The sequence below is a fragment of the Acomys minous genome (genome assembly GCF_964271855.1).
Source record: "Acomys minous genome assembly, chromosome: 1".
In the NCBI taxonomy this organism is placed as follows: Eukaryota; Metazoa; Chordata; class Mammalia; order Rodentia; family Muridae; genus Acomys; species Acomys minous.
Window position 1 is genome coordinate 142,262,545 of NC_140483.1, and position 21,545 is coordinate 142,284,089.

Consider the following 21,545-nt stretch of genomic DNA (forward strand, 5'->3'; position numbering starts at 1 on the left):
ACAGTCAAACACCTTTCTCTGAAATACTTGATTTTCCCATAGAAACATACAGGGGTCTTAGATTGAGTCCCCCCAGCTGGGTGTGTAAGTGACACGTTAGGGACATATTCAAGAAGGAAGCCAAACCAGAAGTGGTGTGAGGGTGCTGTGTTTTGACCTAATCCTGGCCCAAGTTAGTCACTCTGCGTCTCCAGGAAGGACGGGACTCCCAGGCACTGAGCCCCAAGGCTCCCAGGTGGGAGCTATTAGCGGGGCACCTGTGTAATGGGGGGGGATGGGCTAAACCCCCCCCCCCCCCCCCCCGCCAAACCCTTCAAAGGCGTCCCGGGAGACCTGGGTGAGGTGCCAACAGCACCTGCACATTAGTCTCGTGCATGATGCTAAGTGGTAATTCTAAGGGCAGCTGGAGTGGCACAGAGCCAGACAGGAGGCAGGCTGGTGACCAGACATCTCCCCCCTCCCTCCTCAGCAACTCAAACCCCTGGAATGAGTGAGTGGCAGAGGGCTCAAAATCAGGTCTGCTCACACCAGACTTCACTCAGCTGACCACTGTGACCTTAACAAGGGTTTACGGACTGGCTTGTCACTGAGAGGATGAAAGTGAGTTTATTTATGTATGTGAAGTGCACGGTCCCTCATAGGTCCCCTTCAGAACACAGTGAGAACAATGCCGTCAGTGGGTACCAGACACTGATGTGGTTTCACATGAACATTAACATTCCATGCAGCAGATGAGGAAACAGTCGCAGACAGTGAATATCTTCCCTGGACAACTAGCGCCATCAGGTACTGACACTATGGTCTCTTTGTCTGACTTCATGGCTACAGTTTCTGTCGCAGTTTGTCAGGGCTGTTTTGGACAGTGGCTTGTTTCTAGCGTTAGAGGGTGGCTGGTTCGACGGCATGGATGGGGAAACACTGGCTCTCAGGCCACCTTTTCCATTAAGTGTGTGTGTGAGACCCTGCTCCACTGTGACAATGTAGACAATGCCAGGGACCGGTGGGGAGCAGGGCATGTTCTGGAAGGGAGTTTTGTGGCTCCTCAGTGTTGGCCACGGAGGCTATTGAGAGGGACCCTAGGATGGGGCACAGTGAGTGGCATGGGAGTGAGCGGGGTTCCTGGCGTGAGGTTGATTTTCTAGGCTACACAGTGGCCTCATCACCCTGGAGAGCTTCAGATAAGAGTCGGGGTTGACTGAATGACAGACCCCAAACCAGTAAGTCTCAGGTGGCAGATAGATGCTCACCACTCCTGGATGGAGTTCCTGAGGCTGTTTCTTGTGTCTGTCAAATGGGTTAAAACAGAAACAAACCCATGCCTCTGGGCTGAATGAAGGCATCAAAGATGGGACACAGACATGTAGGTTCCCTAATGGACCTGTATGTATTGGACATGTATGAAAACAGCTACCCAGTTAGAAGTGGATCACACAGGTAGGAGAGATGGGTCAGCTCTCAGAGATGGTGTTTAGATGTGTGTGTACATGCATATGTGTACATATGTCTATGCATGTGTACCTGTGTGCATGCACATGGGGGTGTGTGTGTGTGTCAGCATAGACTTGCGCATATTTCTGAATGTGTTCATTGAGTGTAGGTGCATGTGTGTGTATGTGAACATGTGTATGTATGCAGTGTGTCTATGTGCAGTGTGTGTGTGAATGTATGTATGTGTGCAAGGCATGTGTACATGTGTATGTGTACAAGATGTGTGTGTGTGTGTGTGTGTGTGTGTGTGTGTGTGTGTGTATGAAGGTTTCTGGACAGAAAGTAAACTCCTCAATTTCAGATGACATCTGGGCCAGGCCACACTGGCGTGGGATAGAGGGTAGTTCGAGCCTACTGTGCCTTCTCCCCAGGAGGAACTTGTTGCTTTTCCAGGCTGCCCATTTAACTTAGGCTCCTTGGAATTCCAATCCAACTTGCTTTATGAAATTTTCTTTTTTCAGTAAAATGTTGGTGGGGAAAACGTGTTGGTGGGAGTGAGTGTTTAACACTGACTGGTTTTTAAGTCTTAGCAGAGATGCCTTTTACAAAACCCTAACCCAAAGCTTTAATGGGTCTGCTGGCCAGTGATGGAACCCTCTTTGCCAGGAACAAAATCCACCAGGCCATGAGCTCTGTGACAGCCCTTGAAGAGTCCTTTCTCTCTGTGTGTGAAATGACCCTGCAGAAAGTGGCCATCAGGAGAGAGGTCTCCGCCTGAGACGGGGCCTTGTAGACAGATGCCACAGTGACAGTGGGCTGAGAGCAGCAGGTGAGAGCTGAAAGAGATTTTTGTCATTTAAAGAGGAGAAGGGGCACCTCCTCCTTGGCTGTGATGGCTTCTGCATAGAGTCCACCCATGGAAAGTGAAGGGCAGCCACAGGAAACAGCTTCGCAGGAACCAATCCCTCTTCTCAAGGTGCCCAGGAATCTCTCACTCATCCCTAAGGCCAGCTGCTCTTGTATGACACATTGCCCCACCCAACTCAGTCTCCACAGGCTGAGATGATAGAGAAAACTTTATATGTATCACATTTCCATAGGAAGCAGAGCAAAAATCTATTAATCCATTATATCATAACTACCACATATGAAATATGATAAAATTTAAAGAGTAATCAGTACAGAGGTCATGGAGAAGGCTCAGCTGCTAAGGCTCTTGCTGCATAAGCAGAGGACCTAAATGCAATCACCAGCACCCATGTAAAAAGTTGGGTATAGTGGCACACGCTTAGAATCCCAGCCCTGGGGACATGGAGACAGGCAGATCCGTGAGGCTCACCGGCCAGCCAATCTAGCCTGATTAGGGATCTTCAGGTCAACGAGAGAGCCTATCTCAAAAAACAAGGTAGAAATGTCCTAATTAATAACACTTGAGACTGACCTCTGGTTTCCACACACATGTGTACACACCCATGCACATGCATTTATACAAACACACACCTCCATCAACATCTACACAAAGTCCCACAGAAGGATCCTTTCAATTACAGCAATACTAACCCTAAGTAATACAAGACCAAAGGGGGAAATGCGGTGGTTGAATAAGAGGGGCCCCCATAGGCTCATGTATTTGCCTGTTTAGTTACAGGGCAGTGGAACTGTTTGAAAGGGTTAGAAGGATTAGGAGGTGTGGCCTTGTTAGAGGAGGTGTGGCCTTGCTGGAGGACGTGTGCCACCGGAGATGGGCTTTGCGGTTTCAGAAGCCCCTTTCAGGCTCAGTCTTTCTCTCTTTGCCTGTGGATCAGGATGTAAGGCTCTCAGCTCCAGGGCCATGTCTGCCTGCATGCCACCATGCTCCCCGCTATGATGATAATGGACTAGCCCTCTGAAACTGTAAGCAAGCCCTCAATTAAATGCTTTCTTTTATAATTATTGCCTTGGTCATGGTGTCTCTTCACAGAAATAGAACAGTGACTAAGACTCAGGCCCTTACGGAGAGACCAGTGAATGAGATGTTCTGGCCATTGCGTTGCTTGGCACTTCAAGCTTTTCATGGCCTCTTTTTTCTGTGTGTGTGTGTGTGTGTGTGTGTGTGTGTATCTCCTAAATACATAAATCCAACCTTCTCAGTCTGTCTGCTATTTTAATGTATGTTTTTAGGGCTGTGCTAGCCTCCTTCCACTAGACCCCTCTCATACCAAATCCAATCTGTCTACCCCGCCAGATCCTGCACATCCTTTTCCAGGATCGATCCTGCCAGTTGGCCTGCTCCTTCCTTCCCTGAACCCTCCCAACCCCACCGCCCCAGATCTAGCCTGGGTTCCACATCTAGCACTCTGACCTTTTTGGCCATTCCTGCTTGCACAGCAGCTGAGTTCTAGGCTCCACCATGTGCCCCGCCCCCACTGCCTTCCCACGACCAGGGGCCCCTCCCATGACATATCCACTTGGTATTGGGTAACTCTTAGTTACTTTTCCTTTGCAATGACAAAACACCATGACCAAGGGAACTTAAAATAGAAAGTATTTAATCTGTGGATCATGTTTCCAGAGGGTTCAAGTCCATGGTTGTCATGGGGGGAGCATTGCAGCAGGCAGGCAGGAGGTACAGCACTGGAGCAGTAACCGAGAGCTTACATCTGATCTACAAACAAGTGGCAGAGAGATAGAGATAGATAGATAGATAGATAGATAGATAGATAGATAGAGAGAGAGAGAGAGCTAACTCACTAACTGGAAGGTCCTAGGCTTTTGAAAACTCAAAGCCCAGCACTCAGGAGGCAGAGACAGGTGGATCGTTGTGAGTTCGGGGCCAGCCTGGTCTACAAAGTGAGTCCAGGATAGCCAAGCCTACACAGAGAAACCTTGTCTTGAAAAAGAAAAAAAAAAAAAAAGAAAGAAAGAAAAGAAAACCCAAAGCCTACGCCCAATGACAATCCTTCTCCAACAAGGACACACCCCCTAATCCTTCCCAAACAACCCCACTAACTGGGGACCAAGCATTCAAATACGTGAGCCTATGAGGGCATTCAAACCGCCTCAGTCACCAATTGGTGTGCTGGTCTCCAGGAGGACTGTTTTTCCCACTCCAGCACTCCTTACTTGACGGTGGCTCTTTGTGTAGGGTTAAGGCCTCATGACTCACCCCGCCCCATCCTCATTAGCATGTTTATTGGTGTAGTCCTAGCTCAGATCACGAATTTTAACATAGCTCCTAGAAGAGCCTTCAGTTTAGGCAGAGAACATGCTCCAGGATTCTCCTGCTTTCTCTGTGCGTCTGAGATGGAAGCAGGTGAGTCCAGTCTGGGGTTCGTTCCCACACGTTCCTGGCAGAGCAAGCTTCTAACTGAGAAAGAATCCTGGGGCTCCTGATGGTAGGTTCTTTACTGGCCTGAACATCACACTGTGTCCCCAGAAGCCAGAGGTCCACAGCATGTTCCCGCTCACTGGCATGGAGCAGAGCCTTAGCTGCTCTTTTCTGTGGACCCTGGTCCCCAAACAGAGGAAATGGAGCTGGGCCCCAGGCTAAGCTGGATGGATCATCACTATGAGCTTCAGAGAAGAAATTTCTTCACCAACAGGCCAGCCAGGCACCCAGGCCCAGCTCCCAGCAGGCTGCGCACACGGAATCAATTGGAATCGAGTCACGGATATAATTAATTTAATGCATTTAAACGATTTTCTGTATAGTAAACATGCTGAATGAGGGTGACCCAGGATAAAGTGTCTGCTCGAGAAATGGAGACGGCGAGAGTGACGAAAACGCTTCAGCAAACACGAAGTGCTTCAATCTCTTTCCTCCCTGCCAACTCCTTGCCGATAGCTGAACTTGGCCTTCTGCAGCCTCTTTGGGCCACAAAGGCACTTTTTTACTGTGTCAAAGGATATTGTATTTTCAACAATCCAAAGATAATTTTAATGAGGGCTGTCTGCAACTCAGAGGCAGGCGCATCGTAATATACCGCAAAGGGACAAGTGGAAAGCAGAAGAGAGGGCCGGTGGGATTCACTCTGCAGCCTTTCTTGACTGGAGGGAACTCAGGAGGGCAGCAGGGATGGTGGGCGGGGTGGGCGGGGTGGGCGGAGGCACGGTGGGTCTGCCAAGCCATTGGTGCTCTGCCAAGCTGCGGTGCTGGGGACCGCGAGGGAGTCATAACTCCACCCCCCTCCTGCCCCCCCCCCCCCGTGGCACACCCCTTTCCCCGCCCTGAGATCAGTGTCATCGTTAACGTGAGGGTGTTGGCTCTGAGCATTTTTAAGAGTGTGTGCAGGTCTGCCGTTTGCTGAATTATGACTCAGGCTGGTGCAGGTGTCAAGGAATTTCCCATTAGTAAGAAATTCATCTTCAAGCCCTGGAAAGCATTTTAGCCCGTCTTAGCTAATTGCTCATCAAGTAGTGATTATTTGGCTTAGATGACAAGGTGCACTTCGCAGGGGTTATAAATGAGCTCCAGGGAAGCCGTGCCAGGCGCCAGGCGCCAGGCAAAGGACTGGCCTCTGGGCTTAGAGGTGCAGCAAAAGGCTTCTGGGCTTCCTCAGCGCAGCGCTCCATGAGCCAGGCAGCCTTAGCTGTCATGACCTCAGTCTACCAACAGGAAGCAAAGTGGAGGACAGGTCAAGCATCCCTGCCCATCCTTCCTCTCCAAGGGTGAGCAGAGAACGTGCACAGGGAGGGGGAGTGGACCCGGTGTTGTGACTGGGAGGAGAGGCTATAGGGAGAGGCTCCTGTGCTAACCCAGAAGCTCATAGCCCAGGCTAGTCCCGAAGTTGCTATGTAGCCATGAATGACCTTGAACTTCTGGTCCTTCTCTGCTGTGATGGAACCTAGGGATTTACTCACACTAGGCCAGCACTGTACCAACGGAGCCACAGCCCCAGTCTGAGGAGCCTCTCTCTTTCATTGTGTTTAAGGCACAGGCAGAGCTCAGGTTCACAATCCCCAGCCCTCTTAAGTGCTGGGATTATGGACCTGTGCCCCCACATCTGGATTTTAATGTTTTACATAACGGGCTCTGGTGTGATTTTGTAAGGGCTTCTGAGGACCAAGGCATCTTTTCAAGCCATAGTTTGAGAGAAGCGGCTACAGTTTCCGCCTGGATCCGGGCTGTGCTGTGAAGACAGACTTGGCCAGTGGCTAACAGAGCCTTCTCATCTGAATGGGGGAGGGGATGTCCAGGTTTATGGAAACCAACTTCCCTTCTGTAAACTGAGAGCCTTCCCTCCAGCCAGGGAGGTGGCTGCTGAGCTACAGCCTGCATTAGAGCCACCTGGGGGGAGGGCACTGTTAAGAACCCAGGGTTTAGCAAGCCCAAGTCTAACAAGCTCCAGCTGACGCTGACCCCACTCTGAGAATGCCCGGCCTGTGAGAGCCCTTTGCTTGTCAACTCTAGAGTTGAGCCCCAACTTCCCTTCCCAGTCTACCATCCACCTCCCCAGTGTTCTGTCTCAGACAACTGACAACCCCCCCCCCCCCAAGCAATCCCTGTCAAACAGCCTTGAGTGCCTAGAGCTTGCACACTACTCAAGGCCAGGCTCAAATGCTGCCTCTTCCGAGAAGCCTTGCCTGGATTTTTCCATAGAGGTCAAGTATATCCATGTAGGCTGGCAGAGTTCTCCCCAGTGCCGAATGCTTTTAAACCTTTCCTTGTCAGCTTTGTTCAGGCCTCACCCCTAGATCTGCACGGCCGCACACACTCTCAGCTCCTGCAAGACCTGCCTGCTGCCCCACCAGCGGGCTGAAAACTTTTTCTAAACCCAGCATTTAAGAAACACACCAATCCTCCCGTCTCATCTCATTGTAGTATCCCATGGTGGATCTCTAACTGATTCCGAGTTAGACAGAACACAGCACTACACCTGTAAGCACTTGCCCCTCCCTGCTTCAGGCGTAGTTCCTGTATTTGCTAGAAAGACGAGAGGCAGAGTACAACCTGCACTCATACCATGGGATACCCTACGTTCGCCCATCACTGGAAGACAGTGGCATGTGGCTGTGACCACCTAGACCCACATTCAAGTCTCAGCTCCTCTTCTGGTTGTCTGTCTCTTCAAAGTTCTGAGCTCTAGGCTGCTCATTTTTAACAGCTATAGTGATAGCAACTGTTCTGTCATAAAACTGGGGCATAAAATGCAACAGGGCCATTAGAAACAGTATCAAGAGCCGACATTTCCTGGGTTCCAGAACTACAGAGATACACATGGCTAGGTAGGATCTGTACAGTGTGCAGGGTCCAGGGCTGGCTCGGAGCCCTGGGTGAGTGGTCAGGAACTATTGAGTGTTATCAGTGCTAATGTTCCAATGTCCACACAAGGCATGTGTTACCATCTGCATTTCCCCAATGAGAAACTTGAAGCTCAGACCAGGGAATCCATCCAGCCAATGTTAGTAGGTGCTACACGATTGACTTCTATTGACTTGTACTAGAGATTGGACCAAGGGTCCTGGGAATGCTGGGCAGGCACTCAACCCCAGAGCCATGTCCCCAGACCTTTCCATTTTGAGCTGGTCAGTCTCACTGAGTTGGTCAGGCTGGCCTTGAACCGACTCTGTATGGCAGGCAGGTCTTGAACTTAAGCCCTTCCAGCCTGAGTCTCCTGAGTAGCTGGGATTACATGCCTGTACCTCCAGGCCCAACACAATGACTAATCTTTACAAACAGAGACACTGTTCCCATTTTGTGAATGAAAAAGTCTGCAGTTCAGAGAAGGTCATTCATAAGTGAAGACACAGGATTTGAACCTGAATTTGTCCCACCCCATCCACAGGGTGGTAGACTTCACTCACCCTTGCAGACTCCATCCTTTTTTATTGGTGAGTCATAGAGGTGCTTCCCCAGTGAAAACGCCCATCCTAGCCCAGCCCTCCTTTCAATACTCCCACAATCCTGTGGCTCACAGGAAGTTCCTATGGTTACCCAAGAGAAGAAAGCACACACCAGCAGGTGCCTACCAGCCCCTCTTTTGGCCCTGTATGACTCTGGAAGGCGCTAAGAAAACAGCCTAGGAGGCTTGGGACTGACCGTGACGCCGAAGAAGTTGGTTTCATTCATGGCATTGAGGATGATCCTGCCCAGGGTGTGGTCTGTGTAGTTGAAGTCTTGGATCCGCTGGTGCCTGCTACTGGCATGCAGTGTCTCCATGGCCCTCTGCAGTGTCTTGGCAATGACCCAGATGCCGTCGTAGGCATACCCATGGAACTTGCTGGGCCCCACGCCCGAGCGCTTGCTGTTGTATTCTCTTTCGTATTGCTGTGGAGTCTGGAAAAGCAATGGGGTGGGGGACTCTGAGTTACAGCAGGGACACGAGGCACACCAATAGTCTTCAGAGTCTGCTGTGTGCCCATCACAATGCGAGGCTCATTGCCCATCCTGTCATCTAACTCTCCAGTGATTTCCTGAGGTGGCAGCCATTACTGTCCTTGTTTTACAGATGTGGACACTGACTTGCTTAGGTCACAGAGTCAGCGAGTGACGGGACTTATCTGGCCCTGCCTGCCTTGAAGACTAAGCAGAGGGTGTAATCCACCCTAATCCCCCCCATTCCCCCCCACACAAATTGTTTGGAGGGCCTGGATGAGGAGAACACTCAGGGCCCATTTACCAAGCCCGGAAAATGGAGCTACATACAAGTCGACAAAATAGTCAATGAATTATTTTCAATTTCCCACCAAAATAAACATATGTTCCAAATGATCTGAAAGGCGGGGCTTGAATTCAGCACGGGGCACTGCTCAGAGCTTCTGGTCAGATACTGCATGGCAGGGTGGGGGGTGGGGGCTGGGGGGGGGTTGGGAAGCCAGCCTTGTTGAGGATAGTCCAGCCCCTCCAGCTCCTCCCACTGCCTCCAGCCAGCAGCTCATGGGCTCAGGGACCTTAAGAACTGGAGCCAAGCAAGGCCACAGGTCCCCAGGCTCTGGAAATGGCCCTAGGACTTGGGCAGGGAACTCAGAGCATGGTCTGGGAGATATAGCCAACATTTTTCCTTCTGATACGATGCTGTCATCTACAAAGTTCACAAAACAGAAACATGTGGTAGAGTTACACAAAAAATAATGTGGCAGGGCATGGTGGCACACGTCTTTAAGCCCAGCACTCAGGAGGCACAGGCAGGTGGATCTCTGTGAGTTCAAGGCCAGCCTGATCTACAGAGTGAGTCCTGGATAGAGAAAACCTATCCTAAAAAATCAAAAGCTAAACCAAAGCAAAACATTGCGAAACCCCTCAGTGTTTTAAGCCTATGACTGATTATGGGTTGGGCTGTATTCGTAGCTATCCTTGGCTGCATGCAGGTTGGATATGCTGGGCTGAGATTCTAGAAGGTTCTAGTCCTGTACTCTGTGGATTCTGAGCCCCTCAGAACCCTCCCTGTAAGGTCATCTTGGAGCACAGGCTCTGAGGCAGATCCAAGCAAGGACAATCTACCTTCCACTTGTCCCTTCAAAGCTGCAGCAGGGTCTGTGGATAGCCTGATACTGAACCACAGGTTGCCACTACTCCTTGCTGAGTTTTAGAAAAGAATCCATGGGTGATATTAACACCTTGATTGCCCATATTTCCTGAAATCACCTTTTTACTCCAGGGCCCAAGGTCGTCCTTATATGTGATGCCACCTAGGGAACCCGTGACCTCAGCCTCTCCACGAAGGGATCTCAAATCCCTTTTGACCTCCTCAGTGGGAAATGTCATCACAACCACCTGGGAAACAACCCCCTTCCCCTGGGGTCAAACCACACAGAGACTGGATTCCTGGTCAGCTTACACTCAGAAGGGCCCTTAGAGGGGGTCACATTCCCCCTCCGTAGAGCTTGAGGGGCCAAGGGCTGCAGAGGTTGGTGCAGGTACATGAGTATGTGCGTGAAGTCTGCTGGACCCCCATGCTGCTGCCGCTCACTGGCCTTGAGGTTGTCATTGCTCATCGGAAGGTTGCACAACTGGTCCTGGTCAGGAGGCAGGGAGGGTGGATCTGCCAGCAAAGGCAGGGGTTTTGCATGAACGAAGCCCACCATCCAAGACATAGGGTCTCTGGTAGGGTCACTCAGACCAGGTGCCTCCAGCTGTTGTGGCCCCTGCAGGATTTCTCTCTGTGCAACCCCCACCCCCAGCCCTGGTCTCAGGCTCTTCTGGAAGCCCAGGCTGTCCCTCACCTGTCAGTCATCTCCAACCTGCCAAACCCAGGCAGAGATCACTTGAGCTCCTGGAAGACCAGGCCTTTGGGTCGGTTTAACTCCTGCATCCACACCCCACATAGTGAATCACATCACATCTCCTGACCTCTGTCCAGGCATGGCTACAAAGTGCTGGTGCCTTCCCTGGCCAAGTCTACTCTTCTTCTAGCCTTCCAGGTGTCTAGATCACATGGATGTTCCTGGCACCCCAAAGCCTTTGCACTGCTCATCAGAAAACTCTCTCAGTTTGGAGTACTACGTAGCCGTAACACCACGTCACTGGCATAGCTCTCCTGAGCCAAGCTTTCCACACCCAGGAGTCTCTACTCTTTCTAGCCACTGTGTGGCCTGTTGTTTGGCCTCTGTTTCTGCATGCCACTAGCACTGGCTCCACAGGGTCAGGACACAGTGTGCCTCAGTCACTGTGTGGTCCTCAGAGTCACATAATACATACATAGGACTCAGCCTTGTTGTATTATAAATACAGGGACACGCCTATGCACCACGGGGCTAAATGCAGGGACATGCCTATACACACACCACAGAGCTAAATGCAGGGACATGCCTATGCACACAAATGGGGATAAATGATGCTCCCTGATATTGACAGGTGCCATGCCCCTGTGTATGAAGGCACCTGTTTTTAAGCATCCTCAATAATACGTGTTTTAATAAAAAAAATCATTGTCAGTTTGTCAAGAGAAGGTATTATCTTCTCTTAATTTGCAGTTCTTTCTATCTGGTTGAACGAGCTCCTTTCAAGTATCGACTGAAAGTTTGTTTTTACTTCTGAGGTAGATTTCCTTTTTACCACACTGCTATGGTGGTAAAGATGTCCTATCTTTCAGTCAATTGTTTTAAATCATCGTTCTCTTTTTCCAGTTATTTTATTGCTTGGTTATCTGAGCATGCATGCATACGCACTTGTATATGTGTGTGCAGGCACACAGACTGAGTATTCATTCCAGGGCAGTTCTACCACAGAGATAAACCCCCATGGCCTCACCCTTCCACATTATCAGCCCTTGAATTTGCAAGCCTCCTACATCAGCCTCCCTGGTAGCTGGAGCCACAGGCCTGGACAATCACACACACATATTTGTAACTTTTAAATGTGATTTGGGTCTATGTGATGGTCGGTGTTAATTGCCAATCTGACAAGACCTGGAATTGCCCGGCAGGTGGGCGGGCCTCTGGGTGGGCCTGTGCAGGTGTAGGAGGATCATCCATCTCAGTTGTGGGTGGGTGGGAGCACTCCCTGGGCTGGGAGAGGTCCAGCTGAGCATGCACTCATGCTCTCCTCACATGTCTGTGGACGTAGTGTGGCAACTGCCTCAAGCTCCCACTGCTGTGACTCCTCACCTTAATGGACTGTGGACTGTGATACCCCAGACCTGTGAGCCAAAATAAACCTTTTCTCCTCTGAGTTGCTTTTGTCAGGATATTTTGTCACAGTAACTGGAAGAGAAACTAAGAACTGCCTATTTCTGGTTGTTAATTTAGCTCTTGGATATTTTTAAACTATGTAAGAGCTACCTAGATGGGTATTTCTATACTAATTGCTTTTTTTCCTCCTTTGGTTTCCTGAGGCAGGGTTCTTCTCTACGTAGCCCTGACTGTCCTGGAACTTGCGAGCTTAAGAGGAATGAGACCTTGTGACTTCTGTCTTCTTGGATTTCCTTCCCTACACTGGCTCTCTGATGCACACAGAGGCACTGGAGGGTGGCGGTGCCTGTATTGGTCAGATTTCTGCATCTATAACAAAACATCTGAGCTTATAACCTTAAGAAAAGGTTTCAGTTGGTGACTAGCAGTCCCCGTTACTTTGTTCTGTGGTGAGGCAGCTCATAGGTAGGGTGTACAGGCCAACAAAACAACTAACCTCATGAACCAGGGAGCAAGGAGCAAGAGAAATGGGGGGCTGTGTTCCACAAATCCCTCCCAGGGCATGTCTTCAGTGACTTATCAATTTCCCACTAGGCTCCAACTCCCAAAGGTCTGTGACGTCTCTATAGTACCCTCCTGGGGAACAAGCCCTTAACACATGGTCTTTGGGGACATGTGTCTAGAACATGGCAGCATTTATCTGGAATCCATGTACTTAACCTAATGGTCCAGTCAGATGATATTTCTAAGCTAGGACACGACCTAGGGCATCTTTCAAGCTGTCTGGGACCCTCTAAAAGTCAGAGGCTGTTACAGTTTGCATAGAAAATGTCCCCCCCCCCACACTCACATGCTTTAATACTCGCCCCCCCCCCAGTTGGTGGCTCTATTTTGTGAAGGCTGCAGAAACTCTGGTAGGTGGGGCTTCTCCAGGGGAAGTGTATGACAGGGGGGTGAGCTTTGTGGGTTATAGCTTTGCCCACTTCCAATCCAAGACTGTGTTTTCTGATAGCAGCCATGATGTGGACAAGCAAGACCACAGGCTCCCGTCACAGCAAGCCACTCCGGCTGAAACGCCGTCCCACCATGACAGACTGTATCCCCTCAAACTGTCAGACAGAGTAGACCCTCCTCCTTTAAGTTGCTTCTTGTCAGGTATTTGGTCCCAGCAAGGAGAAAATAACTACTGTAAGGTGGGATAGAATCCTGAGGTGAACTGGTCCAGGGTGGCCTCAAGAGGATGTCATTGCTGGTGTGTGTGTGTGTGTGTGTGTGTGTGTGTACACATGTGTGTCTGTACACCTATATGTAAAGACCATAGAAGGATTGAGGTCATACGGTCTATTTGATTTGGTCTTGGGACCAACACAGGCCCCTATATCGACTTTTCATGTGAGCCACTTACAAATCTCTATTTTTTTTTACTTTACTTTTCTACTTTTGTTGTTGTTCCAAGGGAGGAGGAGCAGGAACACGGCCACGGAGACAAAGGGTCCTGCTGCCCACTGTGTTTTTACGAGCAGAGGCTCAGGATAGGGCCGGGTATAGGTGGCCTTGTTGCCTTTCCTGCTGTGTCACATGCATTTACCACTGCCAGGGCCATTAGGATGACAAGTGCTCATGGCTGTCAGAGGCAAGGAGAAGTCACCATAAAGCAGGCCATCATAAAGCTGTTGAGAAATTGTGACTCTTTGGTCTTTCCAGAGGTTATGTTTATGATAAGGCCTAGAAGTTTCTGAGAAAGAGTTTTACATAGATGGCTCCCCGTACTCACAGGCTGTATCTCGGTGTAGTTTGGAGAGGCAGTTTTTAGGGCTTGGAACATACTTTCCTTCTGGAAATGTGTTATAAAGAGCTCTCTCAGGCTAGCCTTCCTGGCCTAGCAAAGCTAACAGGTGGCCCAGGGCTGCTAACAAGTCTGATTCCAGCACAGCCACACCAGCATGACGAACATGGATCGTCTGCTTGACAGGATGTAGGCTCACCCATGTTTATCAGGGAGTTTCTAAATTGGGTTAAGTGAGGTGAGAAGCGGGTAGCACCATGCCAAGGGTTGGAGTCCTGGACTGAATAAAAAAAAAAGGGGAGGAGTGAGCCAAGCACCGGCATTCATCTGTCTCTACTTCCTGGGTGTAGAAGCCATGTGAACAGCTGCCTTAAACCCTTGCTACCATGACATCCCTGATGTGGTTGACTGTACCCAGAACTGTGTGCCAGGGAAACTCTATGTCTGTCTTTCTTCCTTCCATATTGTCATGTATTTTTTTAAATGATGAGTCTTGCTTCCTAGGAGAATACAGCCTTGTGAACAGAAGAGAGAGGGCGCAAAGACACACCCTCTCTCATGCTCCTGCACACACACATCACCTGATCAAAGTACAAAAAAAAGTTGAACATAAAAGTCAAAACAAAATCGTAATCGTAGCTAGAGAGAAGAGACACATTGCTGTTAAAAAGACCGATGTGTGATAGCCAGCTTACCAGGCATAATGAAAGGCAGGAGACAGTGATAGCGATGGAGGCTGGAAGGAAACAACAGATGAGCCAGGGGCTACCTCTCGCTAAGAAATTATTCAGAATTAAAGGGATGCAAAGGATACTTCCCACAGCTAGGGATGGGGAGAATGTGTCCAGTAGACGATAGCTAAGGAAAGACCAGGAAAGATTCTTCAGGCAGAAAAGAGTGGCCCTAAACACAAGAGAAATGCTGGAAGGAATAAAAAGAAATGAGACACGTATGTAGGAGAGCGCATGCAAGTGAAAAACGAACATCTGGCCGAGCACATTCTAGGACATCTTAATGAAGACCAGAGACTGCCAACTCACACTCGCAGGTTTCGGGCTCTGTCTTCCAGCTTTAGAGATCACAGAGGCAGGATAGAAGGTTACCAAGAAGAGACTTGATACCCTATGAGCATATACACGGGGAGGAAATCCCCCTCAGGAACAGTCATAGGGGAGGGGAATAAGGGGAAAATGGGAGGGAGGGAAGAATGGGAGGGCATAAGGGATAGGATAACCATTGAGATGCAACAAGAATAAATTAATAATAATAAAAAAAAAGACGGCGTGACAGCGGCATAAAGACAAACAGACCATAGAAGACAGAGGACGGCACAGAGATGGGCCATCCTGAGGTCATGCAGCATGGGATGGAAGGAGGGCAGAAACGGCCCCTTCAATGAATGGTCCTGCTCAATTACTTGCCATATGGAAAACAAAGCAAATGTTGACCTTGTTTTAGACATGCATATGCATATTGGCACGCACACCTTATATTTGAACAGGAAAGTTCAGAACAAAATGAAAGGACAAGATAGAAGGCTTAACTGTCTAACTGGGTGACTGATGAAGGGCAAAACGCTTACACAAGACACAACACTGAACACCTGATGAGCAGGACGGCATTAAAAAGAAGAACTTCTATTCATCAGAAGACACCAAGAGAGTGAGTGAGGAGTCGTGGGATAAGAGCTGGGGAAGAGGAAAGTCCCACACAGACCTCTCAAGGGGTTCTCTTGAAGAACAGGGGATTTCTACCTCCAGTGCCCCCACCCACTCCCACCCCACCCCCAGAAGCAAGAAAAAAAACAAAAGGACAGCCAGGCAGGGACTCCAGTAGAACAGTGGGTGAAAGACTCACAGGGAAACTACAAAAGATACTAAACAACAACAACAACAACCAAAAAAGATAAGAGAGACTGGGTGGTGATAGCTTGGTAAGAGTGCTTGCTGTAAATCACAAGGATCTGAGCTTGCTCTCCCAGGATCAACATAAAAATCAGGGTGTGGTGACAGGGCACTTGTTATCCATCCCAGCACTGGGAGGCAGAGACAGCCACTCCCACTGGCCAGATAGTCTATCCTATTCAGTGAACTTCTGGGCCAACCAGAGACCCTGCCTCAAAGGAGATGGATAACATTCCTGAGGAACAACACTTGAAGCTGTCCCCTTGCCTCCACATACACACACCACCGTGCACACGCGTGCGCACAGATATAAAAAAAAAAAATAGGCGAGAAAATCTCTAATCTCATCAGCAGCCATGGATGTGCAAGTAAAACTAAAACGGGATGCTATGTCTCACCCACTAGCTTGGCTAAAATTAAAAAATCTGACAGCACCAAGTGCTGACAAACCTGTGCACAGAGTGGAAGTCTCCCCCACCCCCACCCCCCCACTCTGCTGGTGGGAGTGTAAGTTAGCAGAACCACTTCAGAAACTGCTTGGCACTGTCTGTGAGAGCCAACAGATGCCCGTTCTGTGACTCAGAAGTGACACCACACTCTGCACCCAAGAGTGGGGCAAACAAGCATCCATCACAACACAGCAGGTAGGAGCGAATCTGAAAAATGTACGCAAGAGCTCCACCCAGAGAAGACAAAGTGGTTCTCAGAAATGAGAGGAAAAAAAAAGCAAAACCACAGGATTCCCAGACTGAACAACTATATGGCTAACATGTCCATTTCACAGACTTTGATTTACAGGCAGCACAGTTCTAATAACAGCCAGAATAGGTCTGTGTGCAGCGTGTGCAAACAGATGTGATCAAACACATAGGAATCTATGAGCACTTGAGGCAGGCGAGGGACATCCAAGTCATGCGTCTACCCAGAGATGCACACTGATGACCCTTCCATAAACAAGCCACCCAGAAACCTGCCCAAGATAGGATGGCGGGGGGGATGGGTATTTGTAGGGTAATATCATGGAATACTATGCAGCACTGAACACGAAACACCATCTCGATCACTAACTCATATGTGGTGCAGGAAAGAGAAAAGGCCCCTAAGACTTCATGCATTCAGAGTCAAGAGCAGCTGTCCGTAGGGCAAAGGAGTCAGAGAGTGGCTGCCGCTGATGGTGCTGCTGGACAGGAAGAGCAGGAGGAAATCTTCTCAAGGCTCCCTTCCCCTGCTCTGTGCTGTCCAGGAAATGTACAGCAGGCTTCACCCCTCTTACCCCGTGATTCTGGCTGTGAGCTCTTCCCCGTGAACTTCGTGCCCCCAGGGCTCTGCCTGAATATTAGTGAGCACATCGGGTGCAGCCTAAGACACACCGTGCCACCTCATGTGCCCTCACTAAGCTGTGGAAGAGACATTGTCACCAGTCCTGCGGGTAACAGAAGAGGGGAGGCTGAACGATCATGGACTCATGGGGTAACATCGGGAAGTCACTCATCTGTGACTTCCACCAGGTGGCTCAGGTCTGTCTCCGGCAGATGTCACCTGTGAGCTTCCAGGCCAGGCTTACCAAGGGATCAGACGCCTGGCTCCTGGCTCTGAATCTCGGGGCCTAGAATTGAGTTTCCATTTCAAGGCTACATGTCAAGATGGCTGCCATGGCACCGGTGAGCTCGTTCTAATGCCAAACCAACACAGAAGATAGAATCCCTCCTTGGCGGATTTTCTGGAAGTCTGAGGAACACTCATCGCATTGGCCACACTAGAACCCTGGCCACAGCTAGCTCGGGAAGCTAGGAAATATCCATTTTTTTCAAAGGATGGCCACCTACCTGCTTAAACTTGGAGTCTCATTACTGGGTACCAGGAGGAGGGGAGATAGGAATGTTGCCATAGACACAGCCACCTGCCCAGCCAGGATTCAGATCTTGGCAGTATGTCTTCATAGGACACCAAACTCTTCCTCCTGACCCCGCTCCCCTGTCCCCTGGGGGAGTGGCCACCTAGAGACTGTAGGGAGGGCACGGGGCATCAGCACTGTGAGGCTGGTGTCCGGATTCTCCTGTCTTTCCATGCCCTTTCCTGCTTCCGTTTCAGAGCACAGAGTGCATGGTGACTCCCTCAAACCTCCCATCACTCTCCATCACTGTGGCAAGGAGAAGTGTGCCCCACCCATGCTGAGGACTTGTTGGCTTCCTCAACTGCACTGGGCACGGGAGCTCCTCCCTAGGCTGCTTTTCATCAACTTGATATATGCTCAGGCCATCTGGAAAGAGGGAACCTCTATTGAGAAAACACACCCATCAGATCACCCTGTAGGAAAGGTGCCCTGTGGTGAGTTGTCTTGGTTGATGATGTATGGGTGTGTGTGTGTGTGTGTGTGTGTGTGTGTGTGTGTGTGTGTGTGTGTGTGTGTGTGTGACCCTGAGAAAGTGGTCCTGGGTTATATTAGAAAGCAGGCTAAGAAAGGCAGGAAAGTAAGCCAGCAAGCAGCACACCTATGGCTCCTGCTTTGGGTCCTGCCTCCAGGCTCCTGGCCTGGGTGACGTCAAGCTCTCTGATGGACACCAGGACCCTTTGGAGGCATCACCAGGCAGCCACTGTGGCCCATTATGGCTTTCCTTGCCTAAGGCTTGGCTTGGTTAATATTCTTCCTGCCTCCAGGGATTTTTTTCCCCTTACTTTTTGCATTTTTCTCAAACTTTACTATTTTTAAATTAAAATATAGTATACTCTGGATCCAAGGCTCTTAATAACTTGAAAACTTTGACACCCATAAAAATAACATTTACCCAAATGAGAGTTATTTCTGTACATTCCTCAACGCCTCACTTATTTTTTTTTCCCTGCACACATCGATTTTGATAGGAAAATATTTCTTTCAGCATTTTCTAGCCAGGTGCCAACATGATCTAAGGAGCTGTTTACAAAATCCGTCCTAATGATTTGCTAGTTTTTTGACAAACCAATAAATCACTGGTGGAGAGGTGGCTCTGATTGGGATTAAATAATGAATAAAAACATTTATCTACACTTGGTCATAAAGCTTCCCCCAGGAAATGGAGTGGGTCTGTAAGAGCTTGCGGTTGAAGGTATAAACTCTTGGCACACAGTGACCATGGTGACACAGGCCTTTAATTCCAGAACTGGAGAGCAAAGGCAGGTGGATTTCTGTGAGTTTAGGGGCCAGCCTGGTCTATATGGTGAATTCCAGGCCAGCTAGTGCTACACAATGAAACCCTGTTTAAAAACCAACCAACCAACCAACCAAACAACAATGACAAAAACCTTTAAAGCACAGAGGAGGTAGAGAGCCGTATGCCACACTGTACGGGATTTGGTGGCTAGTCAGAGGTGGGATGGTAGGTCTCACAGCCCCTGGGGCTGCAGCCTCTTGCTTTTCACAATCCTCTTTTTTTTTTTTTTTTTTTTTTTTTTGAGACAGGTTCTTATCATGGAGCCTAGGCTGGCCTGAAACTCCTATGTAGCTAAGGTTGGTTGGCCTGGCACTCCTGAGTGTTAGAATCACAGGTGTGTGTTGGTACAGCCAGCTGTGGTCACCTCCCTCATTCTGATAGGAGCAGTGGGAGTTCTTCATATTGCCATCCCAACGAGGCACCAAGGCAGGGGCATGACCCTAATGGCCATGGTGGAAGCTTCAAGGACTCAGGTCCCTTGACCAAGGCCCTGCTTCTCGCAGCACAGGATGCCAGCTGTAGTGTGCTGCTCACCATCGACCCTGCAAGCCCTGGGAGGCAGAGGCTTGCTCAGTGGTGAAGGGCGGCATGTCATCCAAGTGTGTGGGCACCACTTAACCCGGGGAAGCATCAGTGAGCTGGGTTTCAGGAAAGAGAGAGACTTTCTAGGCTGTTCCAAGCTGGAGGAGCCCAGGAAGGGACTCTGACTATGTGCTTGGTGTCTCACATGTTGGGGCTTCACCTCTTAGGAATAAGTACCAGTGTTGTGTGTACCCTGTATCATGTACCACCCACCAGAACCTTCACCTCGTTGGATCCTCATGTTTTCTGGATGGACAGACAGCTGCCGCCTACTCTACTTCCAAGTGTTGTTGCTCAGAAAGGTCAAGTGACTTCCTAGGAGCACACAGCAACTCTGAGATACCGGTACGTTGTCAATATTTACCAACGCTATAAGCCAGGTTGGCCAGGAGGGACGGATCCCAAGACTAACCTTCCCTGAGATGGTCTTGATTTGTTTGGAGCTCAGGGGCTCGAAGTCCACTCCGATGTAGCCCTCCATGGCGGCCAGGAGGCTCCTGCGCAGGCAGCGTGACGAGTTGGCTTCCACGTGTACCTGCTCCCACCACGCCGGCTCGTACCAGCCTGGGATGATCCACTGGTATTTGCTGCCGAACATGCTCTCCTCAAAGGCCTGTAGGATATGGGCAGAGATCCAGGATCAGAGGGGCTTGGGGTGACAGGAGAGGGTGGGGGGAGCCATGCTTCCTCCTCCCAGGGCGTGTGCAGACTTCTGCCAGCCTTCTCTTCTCCATCACCCTGAGAACCTCAGACAGCATCCCAAATAAACAGAGAGGCCTAATAACTGGGGAAACTGAGGGCTCTGTTTGCTGAAGGGGAAGGGAACTGCTCATAGCAAAGCTACACATAAGAGCTGTGTGTTTCACCATGAACTTCCTGGTGGCCTAAGAGAAAAGGGCAGTAGGTTGTTCACCAAGCTCTCATTACCCAGGAGGAAGAAACATAGCAGTTCTGGTCTTCAGCCCTAAAAGTGGCCCTGCACCAAGGATGCCATCGGAGCAGTGGGCATGTACCAACGTCCTCTCCACAACAGAGCTCTCAAAGCTGTCTCTCAAGTATGGGCCACTGGCAGACAACCTCCTTGAACCCTTGCCCACCACAAGGCAGAGCCTCTGGCTGCTTATGCCGCCTGCATCTTATTGATTGCTATTTATCTTCCCCTGGGAGGTGATCAGAGCAAGCCTTACTATCCTCATTCCAGAGTTGGAGAAACTGAAAACCGGAGAGGGAAAGCGACTTCTCTAAGGCCACACAGCTAGGGAGGAAAGTTAGGCTTGGCCTGCTGACTGAGAGGACACAGAGTTTGCTGCCTATCGAAACCAAGAAGCCTCCAGAATGTTTAATGTATCTCCATTTTTTCATTGTTCCTACTGTAGCTACTCCCTATCAGGAAGAACATGATTCCCATGGTTTGGACACACTCACTCCTGAGAAAGCCCAACCCCACAGTGTGCAGCAGCCCATGGCGTGGATGTGGGTTGGAGGGCTCCTCCATGCAAGCACAGATCCCACATCTGTGGCCTTCACCTGTTGGTCTTGTGAAGTTTAAGGGGCTGAGTATTAACTAAAAAGCACTTCACTGCCTCTTCTATAGAGTCCTCTGATGTCACCGGGCCTCTCAGCTCCCCCATTCTAAGGATGAAACCTCAGCTCATTTTTCTACTGACTACGTTCTAATTGTGCCCCAGTCAGAGCTTTGGTGGTGGGAAGGGAGAACAGTCATCGTTCATCCGCATAACAAATTCACAGCTGGATAGAAGCAGGCAGCAGCTGGGTACCCTCTGCTGAACAGGGCTCAGCCTCAGAAACATTGTTTATAAGAAGATAATGCCAGGTCCCGAGAGAGCAAGCCTTGGGTGTTTTGTTTTGTTTTGTTTTGTTTTGGAGACAGAGTGTCAGTGCGTAGCCCAGGCTGGTCTTGAACGTGTGGTCCTGGATTGCAGGGATAGCAAGTGGTACCATCATTCTGGGAGGGGCTAGATTTCTGAACAGGGAATCCCCAAAGCCCCAGTCACGCCACCTGTGGCAGGCCCTGTGTGAGTCACCCTCGCCTGTCATTGTGAGTGACCCACGCACTCAGATTCTCACCCTAGTCCACAGGGAGTG

General features: G+C 49.8%; 1 protein-coding gene across 1 annotated transcript in view; it reads right to left on the minus strand.

Moving 5' to 3' along the window:
• The window catches only part of GABBR2 (gamma-aminobutyric acid type B receptor subunit 2), a gene marked incomplete at its 5' end in the record, with an annotated part of 337,733 nt that overhangs the window by 118,483 nt on the left and 197,705 nt on the right, over positions 1–21,545 (minus strand). The window contains 2 exons of the mRNA XM_084784329.1: positions 8,447–8,683; positions 19,852–20,052. Coding sequence (XP_084640455.1) covers positions 8,447–8,683; positions 19,852–20,052 — 438 coding nt within the window. The remainder of the gene's footprint in view (positions 1–8,446; positions 8,684–19,851; positions 20,053–21,545) is intronic.